The 23,832-nt window shown below is 38.1% G+C and overlaps 3 protein-coding genes across 7 annotated transcripts; 1 reads left to right on the top strand and 2 right to left on the bottom strand.

The window, feature by feature from the left end:
* Nucleotides 1–589: 589 nt before the first annotated feature.
* Nucleotides 590–11,933, bottom strand: LOC112554793 (replication factor C subunit 4-like). 4 transcript variants are annotated; one of them, XM_025222830.1, is made up of 11 exons: nt 11,803–11,933; nt 11,329–11,514; nt 10,537–10,615; nt 8,358–8,437; nt 6,551–6,670; nt 5,576–5,645; nt 4,912–5,106; nt 4,418–4,546; nt 3,537–3,617; nt 2,084–2,200; nt 590–1,724 (listed from the first exon to the last, which is right to left on the bottom strand). In XM_025222830.1, exons 2-11 carry the CDS (start codon nt 11,460–11,462, stop codon nt 1,629–1,631), a joined length of 1,101 nt encoding a protein of 366 aa, XP_025078615.1. In that variant the 5' UTR covers nt 11,463–11,514; nt 11,803–11,933; the 3' UTR covers nt 590–1,628. The 4 variants fall into 4 exon arrangements, with proteins under 4 accessions (XP_025078615.1, XP_025078617.1, XP_025078614.1 ...); XM_025222832.1 differs by having other exon boundaries at nt 11,799–11,846; XM_025222829.1 differs by having other exon boundaries at nt 11,708–11,827.
* Nucleotides 11,891–18,686, top strand: LOC112554794 (general transcription factor IIF subunit 2-like). 2 transcript variants are annotated; one of them, XM_025222834.1, is made up of 7 exons: nt 11,891–12,027; nt 13,275–13,354; nt 14,736–14,893; nt 15,515–15,596; nt 17,443–17,539; nt 17,752–17,895; nt 18,351–18,686. In XM_025222834.1, exons 1-7 carry the CDS (start codon nt 11,950–11,952, stop codon nt 18,468–18,470), a joined length of 759 nt encoding a protein of 252 aa, XP_025078619.1. In that variant the 5' UTR covers nt 11,891–11,949; the 3' UTR covers nt 18,471–18,686. The 2 variants fall into 2 exon arrangements, with proteins under 2 accessions (XP_025078619.1, XP_025078618.1); XM_025222833.1 differs by having other exon boundaries at nt 14,733–14,893.
* Nucleotides 18,687–19,453: 767 nt separating this feature from the next.
* On the bottom strand, nt 19,454–22,109 carry LOC112554795 (profilin-1-like). Its single transcript, XM_025222836.1, has 3 exons — nt 21,902–22,109; nt 21,450–21,621; nt 19,454–21,069 (listed from the first exon to the last, which is right to left on the bottom strand). The coding sequence occupies exons 1-3, from the start codon at nt 22,034–22,036 to the stop codon at nt 20,969–20,971; spliced, it is 408 nt and encodes a 135-aa protein (XP_025078621.1). The 5' UTR covers nt 22,037–22,109; the 3' UTR covers nt 19,454–20,968.
* Between the last annotated feature and the right edge of the window lie 1,723 nt (nt 22,110–23,832).

Genomic DNA, 23,832 nt, shown 5'->3' with positions numbered 1-23,832 from the left:
GTGACCACTGATGATGTAGTGTTTATTCAATTTCACAAACTGACCGTTAGTTGAACTTAAACGATTGGACTGTCGTCAGTGCCCACCATGAAGGATGGTAGTGTTGCAAATGAAATATTACTATAGCAATAGTTATGTAATAGAACTTTTGCTGCCTCTCCGGATCATGCTCATACACTTCCTGCGGCCAATTCCGAAAACTATTAATAGAATGAAAACTAGGGAGAGGGAGAGGCGTATTTCCAATGAACTACTAATGTAGTGGCGTTGTTGGAAACACCTGACATTTCGGCGTAGTGCTAGGAACTAAGGCTACATTGAAATCCTGGCATGATGTGCGCGAGTGTTCCCTGCATCACGTGTGCGAACATTCCTTGTATGACGACGGGGATGTGATGTGGTCACACAACAGGACGAAGTAGGACTCGTACAAGTGAGGCAGTCAAGTCGGCGCTAACAGCGGCATCTGCTGCTGTGTCTTGTCAATACAAATCATTTATCAGAACACTTTCATGTTTTTCTTTGTATGACGACACTTCCCTCTCTAACTCATAAGACTGCCCTCTTCAAACTGAAACAATGCAGGTGATAGGGTTTTGCCAAGTTGTTTTATAACACAGATAAAGAATTTAACACAAAGTGATGGACTCTATTCAAACATTGCATATAGTGCTCAAGCTTCTGACAATTTGCTGGCTACTTCACACATGAAAACTTACTTTGCTTAAGTACAGGATTTTTTATAAAACGCTTTCAACGAACCTTTCACAAACATGCTGTACAGAACCCCAATGGACGCCAAATGAGTGTTTATAAATTAATTATAATAAATCTTGAATCTATTTGACAAAATTGACTGTCAAGCCTGACATTTTTGTGACAGTTTATCAAGAACTGATTGATCAGGCGGATATAATTTATCAACACTGATAATAAGTTCAGATCAAATTCTACAAGAAAGGAGCAATAATATTCCGCTCCCTTGATAGTCCAGAACAGTGATACAAGATTTCTCATGTACAATTTACCAAGGCAGGATGCTGAGGTTTTATCCAATGCCAGCAACTAAGGCTGGTGAGAGCAAATTTACCAATTTATGTACCACTTCTCATTACACTTCAGCACATGTAGCAACAGTGATTCATACATAAGAAACTGGTCTTGCTAGGTTAGCTTTATAGTAGCGCTGTTTATCCACCATGGGTTGTAAGTGATTGGATTTATTTGTAAGCAGAAATTGCAACTCGTTAGGGAGGAAGACATTTCTTCACAACATCCAAACAATTCACAGTTTTTTTTTCCCATTGCTTTTGAGAAATAATTTTTTTTTAAATTGTAGATTTCTAAAGCAATGTGGTGGTTTTTTTTTTTTGTTTCGCAAAATCATCTCTTATATTTTATTCAACATAATAAAGGGTCTAATGAGTTAAATGTGCAAAAAAACAAAACAAAACAAAACAAAACCAGTTGTTATCATTCAATTTGTCTCTGGTCAACATCATACAAGGTACAGCAGACATTCTGTCATCACTGACATTTCACCATGAGCATCAGCAAACTGTCATGAAAACAGGTTTAAAGCTGGCACCGCCCTGTTGAGAATGACACTCCCTACCGACAATAACAGTTTACTCTCCATGACACAACTGCTGCATGATGACAGAGAATAGTGCTATCATCTGAAGATATTCATCCGCTCCATCTGTCAGACACTTGTCAACCTCCTGCATGAGATAATGCCACAAATTCAGTTACAACACATGACTTATCAATATGCTTCCTCTATGAAATGATAAAACAAATTTCATTTAAAAATGACAACATGCTATTAAAGTTTTGCATTAGTTGTATATAAAAAAATTAAATTTTATCTGTTAACAGCACTGTATACAAAAATACCCAATATTACAGAGCAAAACCCCTTCATGCAAAAGTTAGCATGGGTTAGTGTGTGTATATGTATGTGTAGTTACTGAGCTTCTCATCTATGAAATACTTTAATGAAAGCATGTTTGTACGATTCAGATTTTTTAAAGTAAAGCTGCTTTGTTTGCATGTTGAGTAAAGTACAAGAGCAGCATACCCCCATCTTCTCACAAATGGCTGACTTCTGCCTGTCAGTAATGTCCTCCATGTTAACCACTCTATCATGCAACTGACTCAGCACCTGTGACGCTGCGTAACCTTCTCGAATGATTTGCTGCAGACAGATACATGTATATAATGTGTCCTTTTCCTATTTTATAACCACTGTTTTTATCCTGGAGAACTGTCAGGCACCATGCTGCAACTGTTCTGGCCTGCCAACAGCACTATTGAGGTCTGGGCAGGGTTACAGGTCAGTGGAATATTTGCTACATATTAAGGTGGATATGAGAACAGTTGCTTTAGATCCAGGGATTTCAAGGATTACTTGGCTAGCTGTTGTTACAGATATGTTACTGATATTTTATGTCCGTTTTATATAATGATTTTGATGGACAAAGAATTAGTCTAATGCACTGACAGTGTTAATGCATTATGTGCAGCATAAAAAAATACTATTTTTGATGGTAAAATTCCTTTCTTCGAGTACTTACCAGATGACATGACTAACATGCGCCACCAGACCGCTAACGAAAAGGTGGGGTGTGTGGAAATAACACTAAAAAATTTAACACACCTCAATTCCAGCAAGCTGAGTTACTGAGGAATAGAAGCAGGGCAGGCTGGCAACAAGCTGTGCTTCAGACACCGTGCCTACTGTGTCCAGAGAAACAGAATAGCGTGCAAGATCTCTCAAGTAGAACTTTGCAAACATGGAATCCAAACACCAGCCAACTGCCGTAAGAATGCAAGGCTAGAAACCACAGCTCGAACCTCATGGGCCCTGGGTTGAATCTGCTCTGGGAGAGAGATTCACATAAGTTGGATGAAAGACTTAAGCAGCTGCATAGTCAGTATCTATCCTACCTCCCATCAAGGAAGAAAGATGATACGTGCCTTTCCTGCAGGAAGCTGTTCTTCTAAGGTAAACGTGATAGGCACGCACTGGGTCACAGACATGAAGGTTGAGACACTTTGGGACCAAATGGAAGATCTGTCTCAGCAACATCTGTGACGAAGGCAGTTTTGGAGGGTTGTCGTGGACAGGGTTAACAGGTCAGAGCTCCATGAGTAACCCCAAAACAAGTGGTGCCCCCAGAAGGAGACTGATACGGACTCCCTTCACTTTTGCCGGAACCTAGGCCAGTAACTCTGTCAGAGGAAGGCATACATATTGAGACCCTCCCAAGGTATTAGCAAGGCATCCACCACCAAGGCAGTTGGATCTGGAGCCAATGACATAAAGCCAGGTGAGCTCACTGGCTTTAAAGGCAGGATAGAAGGCAGTTGGGGAAGGGGGGTGTTGGCTGATTTTGTGTTTTTTCCTGTTCATTGGTAAGGCAATCAGGAGCAGACAGGTGGAATAGAGCTAGCTAGTCAAGATAACTCCATATAGTCATCTCATCTGGGACAGTACAAAGCAGAAATAAAGAAGGTGCTTGTGTTTTTACCTTCACTACTAGGTCAAGCTTTTCATAGGAATCTGAATGGCAAGTCTTGAGGACAAGGTCCAGCATCTCATCAGGCATTACCTGCACAAGACATGTTTCAAAAACATGCTTAGTATGCCCATCTGGATAGGGTTTGTACAAATGTATCTAGACAGTCACAAAAATGTAATCAGCAACTAAATGTGATCCTCCACGACGAAATGAGTCTTAAGTCGCGCGGAGCAGTTTTGTGCTAGAGGCCCCGAAATGTGACAGGCCAGTTTTGTACAGTTTGACTTTGCTTTTAAAATGGATTCCTTTGTTATTAAACTATCAGGAAAATACACTGCTAAAGTTAAAATAAAAGTTAGAAATCGACTTTAAATATGTTTTAATCGAGGTACCCTACTGCAATCCATACTGATTTCTGCAGAACAAAAAAGAAATTAAAACGCTGTTTCCCAGTCATAACCCCATCGTGTTATACCTTGCTAGAAAGCCCGGAGCCTGTATGTTCAACTTCTTTAAAGAGCGATTCAAATATTTGTCTGCAAAAGTTTAGGAGTAAATAAACCCAGTCAGCCATCTTGAAGTTAATCTTTGAAGCCGCTTTTCTCAAAATGGCCGCCACCATACTTTCCCACTTCAAACGTTGATAACTCACTCAATGTTAGGACCAGAAGAACAACTTTTGTATCAAAAGAAAGTTCAGAACCTGTACTTTTTAAAAATATGCAATTTAGCAAATCTCAATTTTCCGACTTAAGACTCATTTCGTCGTGGAGGGTCACAAATGTTTCTGTTTATCCCAAGTGATATCAATTATTGTGCTCAGGGTTAGGGTTAGACTACAACTGGATAGCCATAAAATGTCTTTAGCAACTATCCACTTTTGTTCTCACCCCAGTGATATCCATTATGATGTTCTCAGTCACTGGTTCATCTTGACCACAGAGGCGGCTGGCACTCTGCAAGTACATAACAGCCCTGCGCATATCTCCATCTGAGACATGCATCAGTGTCTCCAGTGCCTGCAGAAAGTAACATCCAAACTCTCTCATATCAACATGTTTGATAGGGGGTGTCAGTCAATGAATAAAGGCCTTCGTTTCTGGATGGGGAGTGGTTTAGACAACTTTCTGAACCTAAATGGATTAGGCACGGACACAGATTCTTGTTAATATAGAGATAATTCTTACAAACACCCAACTATGATTTCCTCTGCAATGAGTGGTCAAATCATTCCTAATTATGCACAAAACCCCCTCCCTCACTCCCCCCACCCCATGCCAAAAACATAATTCTTGGCCTTAAAATAAGAATGAAAAGTTTAAATTAACCTCAAAACTCTCACAAACTCACAATAAAAATAGTTTTTAAGTGAAGGTTAACTCACCGACTCTACAATCTGGACTTTTTCCTCTTTGCAGATGTGCTTTAGACGTTCACTCATTACTGTTTCTGCAAGTGGCTTAAAGCGGAACTTTGCACACCGTGATGTTATAGGTTCAATGATGCGGCTGACATAATTACAAATGAGGCAAAAGCGTGTTGTTTTTGTCTCCTTCTCCATCGTTCTCCGAAGAGCAGCCTAAAAGGACACGAAAAAAAGGAACGAAAAGAGAAAAGCAAAAATATGTGCCTATGCATACACCTACAATCATATTGTAAACTGGTGCAACAAACAGGTGCAAGAAAGTCTTTGATAAATTGAAATCTCCAACAGTCTAAATTTTCTCTATTTGTTTTTGTAAAACCAGAATCTTCTGATCTCAGGATTTTTAGTTGCTCATGAGACTGATGGTGTGACTCATGCCATGCAAAAGTTTCTGAGTTTGTTGTTGCTCTAAAGAAAATTAATTTTTTAGTTTCTTTAAAAAAATAATTACATATGTAGGAACAGAGATATTTAAAACAATACAGATCAGTAGAATCACTGCGTGCAAGCATAGGTTTGTTGCTTATGTGTCTGACTCCCAGAGGGTCTCCACACGCAGGCTTTTCCAGAAGGCATTAATGGCAGTCTTCACCCTAAACAGAGTTGATTGCATGAAGCCTACCTGAGCTGCGGAGGTCATTGAATCAGCCTCATCCAGAATGACAATTTTGTATGGTGGACATGGTTTGCCACTGAAAAGAACCAAATCAGGAAAGTCCCTCATCACAGTGAAACTTTTTTACACACCACATCCACTCGTATCTGCTTGCAGTAAGTTTAGGTGCACTGCAAATGATATGCTACCACTGAGATGAATGCAGCTTTGAAGAGTTACTTAAACATAGTTCCCTCTCACACTTCCTTTCAAGACGTGTCACTGATTGTGTTGTTTTTCTTAATCTCATGTTTCGAAGCACATCTTGTACTCTCTCAAAATAAATGTCAGGGGTACTATTTCTTTTTTCTTTAAACATTTCCTTTCTCTTTTTAAACCCCTTTTAAGTGGTTTTATTTGATTCAAACAAATTTATATAAAAATTAATTGTGGAAACCCAAATGTAAAAATGAAAAGTCAAAACACTCAAACCTATTTCACAGTATGCCTATTCCCAGATTTGTTCAATTGGTAGATATCCAATTGTAGGAGACATAATAGAGTACAAAATTAGATTCAGTCAACTCAAAAACTACAAATTCCAGCTGCAAGTCAAAGACTGTCGCAGAAAATGAGAATGCTAGAAAGGAATAGTTTGGTAGTGGCATTGAGCTGAAGTGTCTGCATCTTTCACATTCTTTTCAACATGAATAGCTACACTAACTGTAAATATAATAAACTCTTTGTTCTATTATTATTATCGTTATTATTATTCTGTGTCTTCATAATTTTTTAGAAGCACTTTCAGCTAGCCTCTGATGGTGGGGTAAAGTGCTACATAGTTAACTTTATTATTATTAAATTGCTTTGAGGGTACATCTACTGTTACGTTTCATATTTTTTTAAACAAGCTAGTTTTGTAGTAGACATAGCTACATTCTCCAGAACACCCATGCAGGGGTAAAATGCTGTCAATATGAAGCTATCTTTGCCAAAACTTACTCAGGGCGTGTATTGCTGGCTGTGAACTGGGCAAAGCTTTTCACTTTCTCACGGATTACATTAATGCCACGTTCATCCGATGCATTCAACTCCAAAACACGGCTCCGGTACAAGTCATGGCTAAAGTAAAACATAGAAAAATCTATAAAATTGTTCCATTAATACAGATCAGCAATAAATGTTGATGACAAGTTGACACAAATGATTCAACAGAGCATTATCTAGAAACCAGAACATTATATAATGTTGAATATAACACATTTGTAAGATTGCCATATCAACCTAATAAAATGCTTTACGATCAGCTTGAGCACAATAAGCATGATGAATAGCAACTTAAACGTTTCACTCACCGTTGTGGGTGCAAGAAATACAATACTATTGCTGTGATTTCATGGTAGCTTTAACGCAGTGGTTCTTAACCTTTTTTGAGGTACCGAACCCACAAGCTTCATATGCACATTCACCGAGCCCTTCTTTAGTCTCTAGGCGGCCCGGTGGCGCAACGGTTAGCGCCTGTCACCAATACAGTGAAGGTTGGCTGCCCAGAGTTCATTTCTCGTCTCGGGCACGCTATTCTTTCTCTGCACGTGGCATCTGTTTACAGGGCTGGCTGCTTGCCGTAATATAGCCTCAGTTGCTGACACGCGCGTAAAACACCAAACCCCCCCCCCCCCCCTTCTTTTAGTCTCATATGCACATTCATCGAACCCTTCTTTAGTGTCATCATGAATTGCGGGTGTGTCTTGATCTCCGTGGTGGAGGCTCCGCCGAACCCTAAGACCGACTCACCGAACCCCAAGGATTCGATAGAACACCGGTTAAGAACCACTGCTTTAACGGATGTACATATGATCAGCAGCAAACACACTAATTGAAGCTGTCACCACCTTAAGTGGATATGACTGCCCCCTGTACCTATAATAACTTCTAATATAATAATACACAGTGAAACATGCTCCAGAATGTTAACACAGCCAGGTTATTAATGAGACAGAAACAACAAATTAAATCAGAAAGCACCCAGCAAAGAAAAATATGCATCACTAATACTACAATGAGAAATAAATGCTATTAAAGGAACTACTTGCTGTAAAACTATGAATTAACAGTGTTATGAATTATCTCTGACTTCATCTCAGCATTGTACAGGCTTGCTGGAGCTGTGTGAGACATGCTGGGAATGCTAAACTTGAGGCAAATATTTTTTGAAATTATACAGTTCTTACATAATTTTATTTGATAAAATATTTTATCATCCTTTTACATGCTATTGAAAACATTAAAATGTATGCCCCTTGACCTACTTTTGCTTTAATTCAAAAACACTTTAAGCTTTTCAAATCCTATAACATTTTCTATTTTTAAAAAAAAAAAGAAATAAACTATGATGATAGGTTTTAATGTGTTGAGAAAAAAATATATTAATATAGCAAAATTAATGTTCACTTAGTGCTGGAAATGCCTTGTAGTCAAGAGGATATAGTTTCATCTCGAAACCCATGTTGCCCATGGTTAAAGTAGGGGGTAGGTGTGTGTGTGGTGGGGGTCGGGGGAGTGAATGTGTGTCTACATGCAGAAGTGTGCATTGTGTTTTATGGCATGAAAGAGGTTATTAATATTTAACACCCTTCCACTATCAGTTGTATTCCATATTCTAAAGTGCAGATGGCCTGGCCACATACTGGGATTTCAACTTATTATTATTATAATTATAATAATATATTTGTACACTTATGAGTGAGACCCACTAGGAACTTCTCGTTGAGCTATCAGGCAAGATACTGTATGGCTGCAAAAACTTTACCCAAAAAGGCTGCGTGCTGCTGCTAAAATGGTAGATGTTTTGCCTGTGCCAGGTGGACCGTAGAATAACAAATTAGGCAGCTGAAACAAAAACAAAATCAATAATCGAATACTCTAGTAACCCACTTTAGCATACAAAAGCAGCTGTTAAACTGGTTTGAGTGAAGGAAATTACAGATTTTTGTTACAAAATTAGATTCAGCAAACTCAAAAACTACAAATCCCAGCTGCAAGTCAAATGACTGTTGCATAAAACGAGAATGCTAGAAAGGAATAGTTTGGTAGTGGCATTGAGCTGAAGTGTCTGCATCTTTCACATTCTTTTCAACATGAATAGCTACATTAACTGTAAATATAATAAACTCTTTGTTCTGTTATTATTATCGTTATTATTATTCTGTGTCTTCATAATTTTTTAGAAGCACTTTCAACTAGCCTTTGATGGATACTGTGATTCCTTCAAAGAATATTATTATTACATTGAGTAGCAATATAACTTTAATAGAAAAAAATAAAATATCAATAGAAATCACAAATCGTGTCATTACACAATGTCCTCTGAAACTGCTTTACTTATTAACAAAGGCTGTACCATGTGCAAAATAAATTATAATTAGGAACACACCCAAAATGTCTATATGGCATTATTATTAACAGTTCACCTATGAAGCATAATAAAAAAAATTAAAAAAAAAAATTAATAGGAATCTGAAAAATCCACAAACAAGACATATCGTTGTTTAAGCCGCAGGGTTTAAAGCTGGGGAAAAAAGTTCCAGCATATAGTCCGAAATTTACAGTAATAATAATTACCAGCATTTATAAGGCCTATTCAACAGGTAAGCTCAGTCATGTACCTGATTGTAATGGGATTTATATAGCGCATTTCCCTACACTGCGGCAAGCTAAATGCACTTACAAGGGGCAGGAAATAATAATGTAGTATGACAGAGACAGACATCACAATCAGGTAAACATGCATATACACATACATACAATATCAAATAAACATGAGGAACATCCTATCTTCCAGCCATGGCAATCATTTTACACTCTTTCACACCAGAAACCAGACTGCAACATTCACAAGCTGTACTGAAATGGGTACATTTTAAAATTAGATTTAAAGACTGAGATAGAGAATGAGTGCCTGACATTGTTGGGCAAAGAATTCTAGAGCTTAGGTCCATCAAAGGAATGGAATTTGTGTGATTTACACCTGAGACAGAAGACAACTGTTAATGAAAGAATGAAGAAAGCTAAATGGAATGTCGAGAGAGTGAGAGTAAACCAACTATTGTGTCACTGATAATGAGGCTACAGCGGAAGGAGCTGAAATGCTGTTCTTGATGGCTTGAATCTTTTCTGTGAAGTAATCAGCAAAAACAGTTGAAAAACATCCATAGAACATGATTTGTAGGCAGAGGTGAGGCAGTTTGAATGCCAGGTAGTCAACTGAAATTCTAGAGCAGTTCTTTATAAGTTTTGCTGGAAAGGATGCAAGCAGAGAATAATGTACTTTTCTTTGCACCCTTAACCAGATTGGTAAACATCTTCAAAGAGAAATCTTAATAGTTAGTGAGTCTTGTCATTTACCAAAGGCTCTTGGCCTTACTCTGTCCTCCTTTCAGTATGTCAAACTGGTGGAGCATACTTGTGAAGGACAGATCCCAGACTGGCATTGTCCTCAGCTACCAAACAATTAGGGAAAATCAATTTGTATATTCAAGTTGTAAAGTTCTAATCTGAAACTGGATAGGAGGTTACCTGTTTCACTATTCAGAGTTGCAATAACTAGTAAACAGAAAACCACCATATCTGTCATATACTATTGTAGCCGTCGTCGACACATTGGTATAACCACTCTGCCACTGCATGCCTGGGAGGACCATCATGAGCAACTGCTCACTAGCACTGCCCTCTAACAATTGTAAACATGTCACAGTGTTTAGCAACAAAGCAAAGCCTAAAACTCTAATATCTGGAGAGACAGTCAATAAAAATTATACCAAATGAGAGCAGCAATTAAAAGAATAATCCAAGAAAAAAATAATATGACTAAAAAGACACTGAATGCTGAATACACCACAAACAACAGCAGAGGTCAGAAACAACACAAGCATGAGCATAACTCGTTGAAAAATTAAAAAAAAGACATTAAAACATTATGGCCGGCTCACATCTGATCCAGTAAGTATCTTTCGCAGGACAGCAACAACTTCATCTTGGTGTGCAACATCTTCCACTGTGCGTGGTCGGCTGAAATGGTGTAAACGTCAAAATTTTACTTGAAATATCACATTTTACTCTGGTATTATGATGACACTGCACCAACCAAATATTTTCTCAGACCAACCAAAAAAAAAAAACTGTTTTTATGAGGATGTTCCCAAAAACATTTGTGACAATTAAGGGACTGAAACTTTCATTTTTGGATAACTTCTGTAAATGATGATTAAGACACAAATTAAGACAAAATCTTGCTTATCCCCAAGGTTATTGCATTAAAATTCAAAACTGGGAACAAAATGTTGAAGATTGTTATACAGTGAACATATTTGCAATTTTATATATTTTGACAACAGTATGGTCTTTTATTATATGCACTATGGAGGACTGTTTAAAATCCAATTTCTGATTGATATTTCTTGTAATCATTGTAATGCTTGACCTACCAAATCATGCCCAGCGTTCCAAGTGCAGCTGTAAAATAATTTTACTACCTTGATACAAGGAAAGGCCCACAAAATTGTATCATTGTTCTGAACAGTTTTCACCTAACTTGACAAAGTCATCTAGAAACAATAATTTTCTTTTAAAACAATTTCTTGTAAACATAAGGTAATCTTTGTATTTACTAGCAATCACAATTGTTGCCCAATATATTTTGTACAAATATGTGCATGAATATGTCCGCGCGCACTTACGTATTTATAAAGTGAGGGAAGAATGGATAGGAAAATTCTACCCACTATTTCTCCACCCAAGGGATGTGCTTCGGTGATTGCTGGACATCCTTGTTGTCTTTTTTTGACGTGCTTGCTAAAGGTGCACTAGCCTTTTTCGTCTGGGATGAAGCAGTAGAACCTTTAAGAAATGCTTCCATTGTCAATCCTTGTCTGGAATGAGTCTGCTCACGAATGGCACAGGTAAGGTACCTGTAAAAAAAACAACAGCAAAAAAAAAAATAAATAAATAAATAAAAAAAATAACACCAAAAAAAAAAAAACCCAACCAACCCCAATCAAATAGCCTACGTACTAAACATGGCATGTGACTGTTTACTTACACTGTCCTAAACGACTTCCGTTTGGTTGGATGCTAAGAGCAGTAAACTTATAATTATAGTACCTGAAGTGGAAGTACAATCTGCGACAAAATTTGCTAAACTTTCTATACTGTTTCTAGTTTTCCTGGTTGCCCGAAATCAACAATTGTGTACCTACAGACTTGCCGAAATTACGCGCCAGAGGAACCGGAAGTGATGTTGTCTTTTGTGTTTTCATTGTGTGGGAGAGCGAGAGCAGCGTTCGACACTTCGCAGATAGCAGCAGGCTTCTGAGGATTGACGACGTTCCCAAATAATCTGAGCAATGCAGTCCATCGACAAAGGACACGAGCCTCGGGATGTGGACGTAACGGCCGCCACTAGAGGAGTGTGGCTTGTAAAAGTAAAATGATATTTATTCAGATTTATAGCCGCGTGTGATCAAATTGTCAATTGTCCTGATCTTTTCACTACCAGACTTTCCCACAGGTGTTTTCTAGTTCCGGGCTATAGTTATGTGAGGGATACCTAGAATATTAATGACCAAGCAGACGTTTGGTTTCGCTGCTGTGCCTTCGAATAGTTTGCTGATATTTTCAAAATATCATCGGTCGTGGTATAGAATAGCTTACAATTCGAAGGCACAGCAGCGAAACCAAACGTCTCGTCATGAAGCGAAGAAAAATAAAGCTTATCGGTCATGTGAATCTTCGATTGGCATTTTACTTGAAATAAAAGTAAAGGACGAAACATTATAACATTGCAAAAGCAAAATTATGCAACTCACAATCTGCTTTGAGCTTGTTTTGATAAATAAACCCAAGAAAATGTTTACTAATCCATCGGAAGTTTGAACTGAGACGTTTAGTCCTGCTGGGAAGTTTGAGTCCGTTACATGTGCTGGGAAGTTTGAGTCCTTTACACAGGTAGCTGCAAACATCGGCCTTTCAGGTTGCTCTCAGTTTTTTTTTTTTTTTTTTTTTTTTAACCATTTGGCATCCCCAAGATGATTCTGTTGCAATCATCTTTCTTAGAAGGAAATTTATAAAATTCTGTATTCAGTAATTCACCTTTTGTGTAGCTATAGTTATGTGAGGGATACCTAGAATATTAATGACCAAGCAAAAATACAGTTTCTTTTGGAAGTATAAAACTTAGTGTTTAAAATGGCATGCTGATATATGCACATCGACTGTGTTGCCTTAAAATTTATTTACATGACTTGAATGTCACTACAGATTCTCAACCCTCTTGTGATTAAAATGTTTGTTTTGATATATATATTAACCACACAAACTACGTCAGAAATAATTTACCAACTTTTTCAGATACTTTGATAGTTGATAAACATTAAATGCATCTAGCTTTCAATAGTGTGCAATGATCTTATATTTTCTTGTTTACAAAATTATAGACTTTGTTCAGCTGAGCATATTTGTATGTAATACAACAGTCATCACTTTCACTGAATTCCATCACTTTTTCTTAGTATAAGCATATCCACATCAACGCTGGATGCACGTAGATATATGCACACATAGTGAGTCATGTAATTAACATTATACGTGATAAAATTATATGTTTAAAATATAATTTAAAATTATGCATTAAGTTATGAGAAATGTAATAAACTCTTACATTCTCTACCAGGTGCCTAAGTATTTAGCTGAAAGATGGGAAAAGGCTGAAGGAAACAGTGAAGTGGGAAAGCTAAGACTTACAAGATCAAAGTAAGATAACTCTTTATCTAGAAGTGTGTGTCAATCTTGTGCATGCTCATAGTTTTCTATGTACAGTATATTTGCAGTAGATGACACAACCATGTACTCTGACAAATTTGCGTGAGTTTAGATCTTTTCCATAGTAATCAGCACAGGAAATAACCATGTTAAGACCAAAACAGTGGAAAGCTTCAGTTACAGCATGAACGTTGATCACAAACTTCTGAAGAAAGTAGCTTTAAGTCACTTGTGTTTTAATTAAAAATAAAAATGATTACAAGTTTGCAAAGTTACAGTTTACCCTTTAGTCAGTATACAGTATCAGGATGTGATTTGGCACTGTAGCTCACACTGCTACTGCTTTGACATCATCAAGAAACTGGTGCATGTGATAATGACAGCTTAGATTTGACACTCTGCCCCACTCATTTGTTATCAGACTATTCCAACTGGCCTCATATATTGTACATGGTGTGACGACTTTGTTACTTTTACTACATTCAGCGACACACACAGATTGAAGAGTCAGAATTACATTTCCTTTTTATTTTCACAACATACAATAACATTTGAGAGAAATTCATACTCATTAAGTTTCATAGATGGCCTTCTAGTTTTAAGTTAGTTATGTTACCACAACAACGCTAAAATTCTGTTCAACCTATCGTTATTTGTTTTTAAGGCATTTCAAATTCGTATGGATGTTTCTTAAATGAGAGTATTGTATTACTGGATTATAAAACAGTTTGTATGTGTATATAAACTGCTTATGCTTCTTAGCTATGTATGACCTAAGAGTCAGTGTCTGAAAATTGAGAGGTCAAGGTTGCTTAGCTTAAACATGTTCACTGATTTCTATATCCAGGACATATTGACAATGAAATTGCAGTTTGGTTGATAATGATAATAATAATAACAAGGCACAGTTATATAGTTTCTTTCCCTAGCTCGAAGTGCTTTACATGTTTATTTATATATGCACATGCACGCAACTTTTTAAGGTAGGCATGAAATGTATCTTCATGTCCTTGTGTGCACACACACATATACACAGAAGGTGGAGAAAACCAAAGACACTAGTGTAAAGAGGTGTGATATCCAAAGATTTTGGATTCCCCCACAGCTTGCGGAGAGCAGAGGTAGCCTCACCCAGGCCGTAGTTGTCCCAAAACCTGCTTCACACTCCAGCCCATCTCAGAGCTGAAATATGAACCCATGACATCTAATTCTCACCGTCTTGGTAACAGGCACTTTAGCCACTGCATCACCACCATCAAACATCAACAATCACATAACAAAATATTGTACCACGGGTTTATCAGTTTTTTTGTACTTGAAGCTTTCCACAATGCCACTGATCTTGCCAGCACCCATTTTCTTGTTTCAGCAGGCTGCCATCAGGACAGAAGCCAGAGGTACTGTTTACCTCCAGTGACACCATCATGGCACAGGTTGGTACAGTCTCTGACATTCCTCATCAACACAAGTTTGCACTGACTGCTGTTGCAAATCAAAATCTTACTGTTTTCTCACAATCACCCAATTTAGGTGCGTGGATATGAGTGTCTATAGATCAGATGAAGTATTTGAAATTGTAATCAGTAAAAGTACTGTTAAAATGGTTCTAAATTTAAAAAAAAATGCATTCCTTGTCTTGTCTTGTTTTCACACTAACACAATTTTGGCCCAGGTGTTTGCAATCACATTTTGAAAACTAGCTTGTGTACAGTGCAAACGTTAAAGTTTAAAATTCTTTAATTGTTACAAACTTATGCAGAATAATAATATAAGAAGGAAATACTTGTTCTGCTCAGAGAAGCCTGCACGAAGGGCACTTCTCATTAGCATATGCCACATTTACTAGGACTGTAGAAAACTACACCATTTTCTTTTTCATTATCCAATTTTCTCTTCTTACATCAATATTTTTATTTCTTTAAAATTATTGTATCTAAAACGTTAAGTAAAAATGTTCAAGAAAGAATGCATGCTTGAACACACAGAAAGGGTTTGGCAAAATGTCTAATGACAAAAATATTATTTGTCAACCCATCTTTGTACTGTCAGAAAATTACTCATGGCCACTTACACACACCTGCATATATACATACCAATTCATGCATGAAACACTCCTCACCTGTTTTTTTTTTTTTCTTCTTCTTCATCTAGATCGGGTATTTATTGAAGGAAAAGTCATCCAACGTGGAGAATGCCATCCCATAGCTGATGACAACTATAGAAAACTCAAACGGTAAGTGTGCTTTCCTTGCCCAATTTTCTTCAGACAGCATAGGTGAGTTCTGCCCAAAGTGTGTGGTATAATATATTTGGACTACAGACAAGATTTGCCACTCGAACAAATTAAAAAAGCTACATGCAGTGGACAATCCAGAGAATAAAAATCTCTCTGGAGTTAAAAGAACTGAGGCCAGGTGCAGACTACTAAGCACTAGAGTCAGTAGAACAAAACTATTTTACTAGTATTTTAGCTGACTGTTTCATGTTAACAATACAGCTAGCAACTAGCTCATTGTGCACTCCTGAACAATAGGTCATATTTTCAGAGTAAATACATGCACTGTTTACTGTAATTCATATAAATTTTATTATTTATAATATTTCTTTATTGTTAGAATTAATATGGGTAATATATTATTATACACTTTGGGCTTTTTTCATCTAAAAATTTATAAAAAATATATATTTTCCACTGATTGAATTTTGCAGAAAATCCGCAAATCATTTTTCCCATTACTTTCTTATAAAAACCTGTGAAATAGTGAAGGTGCGAAGTGGCGAGGGATTACTGTATTAATGGGGAAAAAACCCTAAAAAAACTCTTTCAAAATATTCTTATATTCTGTAGTCTTTGACAAAACATAATGCTGGGTCATATGACCATGCAGACCAGCTTATGTGACTTGACTGTTGCAAGTAGTGGTTCTTGGTGTCCTACTAGTGTGGTGATTATGTTTTATACAAACTCATTTGTTTTATGTTCTCTGTATGATATATGGAACAGTCTTTTTAGGCAGTTATTGAATGCCTAGATTCCCCTCATTATATTGGCAAGCAGAGTCCATGTTTCACATCCATAGATCAGGATCAGAACTATGAGTGGACTGTGCACAGATTGTACTTGGCATGTCATGATGTTATGGTGGAACCAGACCCTGTCCATCCTAGCCATTGCTGCTGCTGCAGTTGCAGTATTTATGTAAATATATGTTGTAGGGTGGACATCTTGGAGAGATTGGCTCCCAAGTACTTACATATGTTTACAACTTTGAGCTGTACTTTGTTTATATAGATGTCTGATTTGCTGTTGTCAGTGACCATACTTTGTGCTTGTAAATGCTGGTCTCTATTCAATGTGTTGGAACTCTGTCAGTCTGTTGGTAAGGTCTTGCAGTTCTCTGCTGGTGTCTGATGTCAGGGCTAGAAGGTGTGATAGTGGCCACCCTCCATGGACACATACTGTCATGTGAAAGGAAGCTGCCATTTTGTGATCCAGTAGTACTGCGCTTATGGAGCTCTCAAACAGTTTTTTGATGACTTGGACAAAACCCTCTTTGATGTTGAATTTTAATAAGTTTCACAGCTAGTCCTTTTAGAACTAATCTGTAGTAGAGATTAGATGATGTAGCCACTTTCTGCTAATCCAAAAAGTATTTCATCATTAGCAGAGTTATTGCAGTAAACTAGGTCAGCAAACTAAATATATTTTTTGTTGCTTAGCACCTATATGTTTTTCTATAAACAGTGCATTCATCCATTCATCTGTCTCATGTATCAGTGCATCTTCAAAATAGACCAGTATCATGGTTAGGCGCCCATTGTCTGCTACAAATTCTCACATCACATTAGTGAAAGTATTTTTGCTTTTTCTATGTATGCATGTGTAATTCCTGTATAATTTTATATGTATAGGCCTGTATAATATAATTACTTAAAAAGGCAGTCAGTCAACAAAGACCCCGAGTAAAGGAACTCTGATATTTTGTTTTCTTATCAATATTTTGCTTTATTAAAGAAAGAAAATGATGTTGCCAAAAGTTACTAAGAAGTATTCTTTATTTTTCCTTTTCTCCTAAAAGAAAGCAACTTGAAATCAACAACAAACCCAAGCGAGAGATCGTTCTTCTACAGCAGGTGGTAATGGCTTACAAACCACGCAGTGATCACATCTTCAGTGTAAGCAAATTTGTGTCATTGATTGCATTGTTTGTTCATTATATTTCTTTGTTGGCTTTTTCCAGTAAGCATTCTGTAGAACTTTTACAGTTGTGCTAGTCGCTTGTGATGACATGACAAAATGTCATTCAGTGGAAAGTGAACTTAAGTTCACCACAGTAAATGATAGTTCACAAATCATTTTTCCTCCAACATTGGTGACTATTTGACAGTCAGAAGAAAGGCAAAAGAAGAAGGAGGATGCCAAGAGGTCAAGGCTAGATAGGGACAGGGTCATGGACATGTTGTTTGCAGCCTTTGAGAAACATCAGTACTACAATGTCAAAGACCTGGTGGGCATCACCAAGCAGCCTATTGTGAGTTGAATTCTTGCCTTTCAGTTCTTCTTCACATCAAGTTTCATTTCTATAATATACCAATAGTAGGGTTTGTTAAAGCTTGCATAGTGTGGCTAATAAGCTGTTCTGGTAAATATAGTACTTGAGTGTGGATTGTTAGCTATTTTCTAGACCTATGTTTTCATGGGAGTAAGGGCTTCGTTAAGAACAGTGCAGTTGACAGTACTATCCTGGTAGGTGTAGTATGATCAGGGTATCACGACAGTACTGTCCAGCATGGTCTGCTAGGTGTATGATTGGGAATCAAGATGCCTGCTCTTCTGTCTGCCTCCTCCCAGCATGCATTGCTTGCAGGGCAGGTAGAAATAGTCTTTTAAAAGGAGATTTTTGAATGTGCCAGACATTAAATTTCTGAAAGGACATCTGAATTATGATGGTAAGGAAGTCCAGTGCTTACAATATGATTGTTGCAGCCTTACCTGAAGGAGATCTTGCAGGAGATCTGTACTTACAACATGAAAGCACCTCACAAGAATATGTGGGAGCTCAAACCTGAGTTTCGTCACTACCGTCAGCAGGAAGGCAGCTCATAAAATAGGATTCTGGTGTTGTATGTGAGACAGCAGGAGAGAATGAGAGAGAAAATGGAAATGTAAACTTATTCTTTTATGGACTCTGTGTGTGTATGTGTGTACACATGCGTAACCTAAATGAAGAAAGGAAAATAAGACGAAGAAATATGTTTGGTCAAATGTGTGAATGCAAAAAAAAAAAAAAAATTGAGGCAGTAAAGATTGATGAAGAGTGAACAAGTTGCTTTTGTTGTGTTGAAAATGTGTGATTGACATACTAATCAATGACATGAAGGAAGGTAGGGTTAGTACCATTCCTCTTCGTGTCTGACTGGACTAAACATTTTTCTAAAACATTGCCTCTAGTAAAACAGGCCTTGATAACAGAAGTGGAGTGTAGATGAGGAATAATGCTCTTGAGATATTATGACGCAAAAGAAAATGATGATGGTGTTTGCAAAACAACTTGAAACAATCATGCATCTGGCAACTGTTACCATTAAGACCCATCCTTCAAGTTAAAGCTGCTAATGTTGCATGATTCTGAGCCTGATTCACACAAGCACATTTGAATAGGTGTCCAGTTGCACACTCTTTGAACTGCACAAATCTTTTGCAGATTCAATGCAGTGAAAACCTCCCAAATGCTTGTTTATATTCTATAATGTTTATCACTCCAATGCTGTAACAAAAGCACTTTTTTTTAACGTGTGATGTCTGCAGGATTGGTGGGTCACATGTTCACTAGTAAATACCCTTTTCATTGTCACTATATTAAGGGGTGGATAATTAACAGTTATCATTTTCCTTGTAGTTCATCCCAAGCTTTCCTCTTTAAAAACATATCCAACAAGACCCAGAAAACGTTCTTAATTCATAAAGTTCAGTTACCACAGGATGTAAATACTCATGAGTCATAGCAACAGCTGATTTGGCCCAAGCCCTATGTGATTTTAAAGGACATTATATAGCATTCCATTCATGTATAACAGCTACTCAAAACATTTTGTCATTATTTTAATGGAATGTTTACACAAAGTTTACTCCAAATGGCCAGTTGGCTACACAAATAGAAGGTTTTACAAAAGTGTGCAATGCAGGATAGGGCAACAAAGATCTTGTAAGTAAACTTAACTGAAAACCAGATGTGAAGGAAAATGTTTTTACAAACATACAAGTTACAGGTATTAAAAGTTGAAGAATTTTTCTAGAAATGTAAAAATGTCCAAATCTTTTTTAAGTCAAACCACCTTCAAAAAAATGAGCCATTCACAACAAAATGCTTAAGATTCTAAATTCTTATAAAAATGGATTCCAATATACACATCAAATGTGGAAAGTAATTGTGACATACTGCAAGATGCTGACTAACATTCTACATGCAGCTTTATCAGACAACTATGCTGCAGCAGGTCAGCTCAGACCAGTAAAGACCAACATCACAGGGCTTGCTAACAGTGTACCAGACAAAGCCACCAACACAACCTGGGACAGATCAAGGCACAGATGAGATAATGAGAAAGATCTAGAACACTTGTCATGGTACACTTTCGGACAATGCTCATCGCAGCAAACTTGTGCTATCTCTTGGATGACTGGAAAATGTGTAAATATGTATGACCCCTAAACCAAAGTATGTACATTTAGCTATGCTAAGCAAGAATGAACTCGGAACACTCCAACCCTCAAAAATGTGTAAATGTGCACACACATGTACACAAAGTGTTCTGAGACTGATCTGTAGGTGTGTTTCTTGAGTCTAATTAGCATACTAAAGAAAAAAATCCAAACTCAAATAATTAAGTTAATGATGATATGAATTATTCAGTTACATGTGCTGCAAACCAAGGTACTCTCCTGCAGAATACTAAATGCTGGCAACTCCAATTCCTAAAATATGGAATGTTAGATTTAAGATTAATACACATTCATTACAAGTTTAATGAAAATCAGCAACAATCCACCTTCAAATGTGCCCATGTACAACAGGCATGAGATACAACATAAGACAAACACAGATAACCTCGCCTGCCTTTTGGAAAAAGGACGAAGACATCAGTTTTATGTGTTACTTAACTCATTTATGATGTCATGCCTATCGTTCATTTTACTTAAGCAATAGTCGTATCAATATTTTATTTGCATGTTGTCTTTTTCATGAACAGTTTGTGTATGCAAGGTACATCAAGGTGAGGGACAACATAATCAATAACTCCAAACAGCACCAACTACGAACATTGCTGAGTCTTTAGAAAATTCTAACCATCTCCAGACAACATTGACAAGTCTCTCTATCGCTAGACTGGATATTCTATGCTCACCATACAGGATCAGGTGTGCTGCCTTCTAGTGAGCATCACACATCTAGAAGGTGGGAAAGTCAGAAGAAGCAACAGCATCTAATGCAAATAATGAACTCACTGAATAAGGTCACAGGTGGAAGGTGACATCAAGGTGGAGCATTAGTATGCGATGCCTGTTAATAGATCAGTCTCACTGGTTGAAAATCACAAGCCATGTTAGTATCCATTACTTTTCAACATGTCTCTCACTTTTTCCACCATCAGCCGGTTGTTGCCAGGTGTGGTTTCACTGTTATCATACTGTCCAAAAATAATACCTGAAAGAAAACATAAATCTTTATAAACTTCTCCTACTCTTATTCAAGGCAGATAACTTTTTATAAACTTATTCTTCCATTGTAAGCCCTATTCCCTCCCCTGCACCCACCACACTTCCTTTTATTAAGTAACTTCAAGCTTTTATTTTTTTCAAAGATGCAAAGACTGCCTGAAGGCAGCAAAAAAAAAAAAAAGACTCCTCATACATTAAGTTTGATCCCTTCCCATGTAACTGCATGGTTTCCATAATGGTCAAGCTGGCTTGCAGCTTGTTTCTACAATCTGCTGACAACTACATATCTACCTACTCTCACTACATAACTATAAATTAAACAGCCTCAAGTACACCGCATGGCAAGTTGAATTATATGCTTCTTACACTGGCCAGCTTTGGCAATGGTCAGACCTGCAGATGCACCCTTCTTACAAACAATGCAATCGTCGTCAGCAATAAGAACAATGTAGTGAATGCCTCCAATGGTAAGTCCATCTGCTTGGTTTCTTTTTCCTTGTAAAAGGTCAGTCACAGCCTGAAACTCCTCAGGTGACATCTGAAAGTAAGCATAAAGGTTGGTCGCGGTCATCTGAGTTTGTAAAAACGACTTAACTAAAAAGACTTGACCCTTTCTATGCAACTTGGCATTGAGGTGACGACTGAAGACAGTCCATGCCTTTGCCGTCGACTGTTTTATTATAAACAAATCAGGACACACATTTACGTAGTTTCAAATGTTTATTTGTGGGTCAGTCTAGGCACAGTATTCTATAACAACACAGCGTGACACAAAAACATGGCAACACGAACTTACAGAAGAAAAAAGGTCAACTAACCGGGCACTGCCCCTGGTTACCGTCCTTGTCGCAGTATCCCCACAAGTTGCCCTTCTGGTCCGTTATCCACGCCTTGTCGCTTGTAGGCTGGTTGCCATTCTTCAGCACGCTCTCTGCCCAGCCGTTCCAGCTCATCTTGGTGTCTGGGTGTCGGCAGAACTTGCTGTGACCCACAAACGGACGGCACCAGTACTACGTGTGTAACCAACTGAGAATGGAGCTGTCTTAGAACTCGAGCCAAATACCATTTTGTGAGGTTAACCATTTACATCTTATTGTTTTTGTTTATTTGCATATTTCGCGACTTATTTTTTAATATTGCGAATTGACGTGCGTGTATGTTGTTGTATGATATGATAAGTGGTTTGATGATAGCGCTGTTAGCGCCTGTCACCAATACAGTGAAGGTTGGCTGCCCTGAGTTCATTTCTCGTCTCGGGCACGCTGATCTTTCTCTGCACGTGGCATCTGTTTACAGGGCTGGCTGCTTGCCGTAATATAGCCTTAGCTGCTGACACGGCGTAAAACACCAATTCCCCCCCCCCCCTTTTGAAAGCTTTCCACGCTTATCGTTTTAGTCGAGAAGAATATAAAATAAATACTTACCAGTCGTCGTTTGAGGGAAAGGGCTGAAGTAAGTTCGTAATAATGAAATAGTTGTTTAGGATAAGCGGTGGATGGAACACAAGGTAATGAGGGCAGCTTCAAGCGTTAAGGCGGGTTCACCGGGTGCAGTCGAGTGTGACCTTATCGTCAGGTCGTCCCTCCTTGTCGCCGTGGCGGACATAGCGTACATAGCAGAGCGTGGCGCCTACGTACGATGGTATTAGTGTGGTATGCGGGTGCGGCAATGTCGTAGATCGAGCAACTGACCGATAACTCCATAAACTGTTAAAACAGAGACTATATACCAAACAGCGAGGTGCGTTCCTACAGCGCTCGAGAGAAGTCGGTCAGCTTGCGTTGAGCGTCCACACCCCTACACAGCCCAGCCAGAATATATTGTCACTACAGTTCTGTAGTGTGTGCTGCGCAGTTCAGCATATCCTCAAGAGTATATCAGGCAGGACACAATTGGGTGGTGCATGGATTATCCTGTTGTGCCCTGTCCTGAAGTGGGAAATGATCACCCCGTGATCTGGACTCTTGATGGTAGGTGTCCAGTGGGTGGTTACCAGGTGAAGAGCCTTAATTTCTGCCATGTTTTGCCATTCTGTCAGCCTGCTTGTCACCTTTTGATACCACATTGTGAGGGTAGTGCTAAAATAACTTGCTATTTGATCTCAGTGCTGTATTCAGCTTAGAAAGCCTGTTAGCGTTGGCACCTGCAGTACAAACACGATATCTGTTATTGTGAGTTTGTGAGCTTGCTCCGTTACTGATGCAGTTTGTTGAGCAGTCCAGGGTTTCAGCTTCAGCTCTGTAGTTGGTGCATTGACATCTACTGTTGTCAGGGTATGTATACCGCAGCTCCATTTCGGACAGCGCTCACAGCTGTCATCTATGTAAGCCTGTATCCATGCTTCCTAAAATTCTGTGAGCCATGTTTTTTGATGGTAGTTCAAGCATAGCCTGCATCACAGTTTTGTTGCTTTCATTGCTGTTTTTGTCCATGGCTGTGAACTGGGGAACAGCGGTAAGGTAGTGGTGCAGTTATCTCTTTTCCCAAGGAGAAACTTGGGTCCCTGATCAGATACAGCAGGAGTCTTTTTGACAGCTGAAAATTCAGCATCTAAGCTGCACTGGCAGCAGTTTAACCAGGACACCAGTAACTCTGGACAGTTTAAAATCATACTGTACTCCTTCTGTACTCACTCTTATGGGAGTTATGAATTACAATTCTTATGATACTCAGTCTGCATATGAACATAAACTGCATTTCACAGCTGTGACATCTGGTAATCCTGCGAATATTTACTACCAATTTTAAC

Source organism: Pomacea canaliculata, linkage group LG14 (assembly GCF_003073045.1).
Source record: "Pomacea canaliculata isolate SZHN2017 linkage group LG14, ASM307304v1, whole genome shotgun sequence".
Lineage (NCBI taxonomy): Eukaryota > Metazoa > Mollusca > Gastropoda > Architaenioglossa > Ampullariidae > Pomacea > Pomacea canaliculata.
Note: the sequence above shows the minus strand (reverse complement) of the source record. Positions and strands in the feature narration are given on the sequence as shown.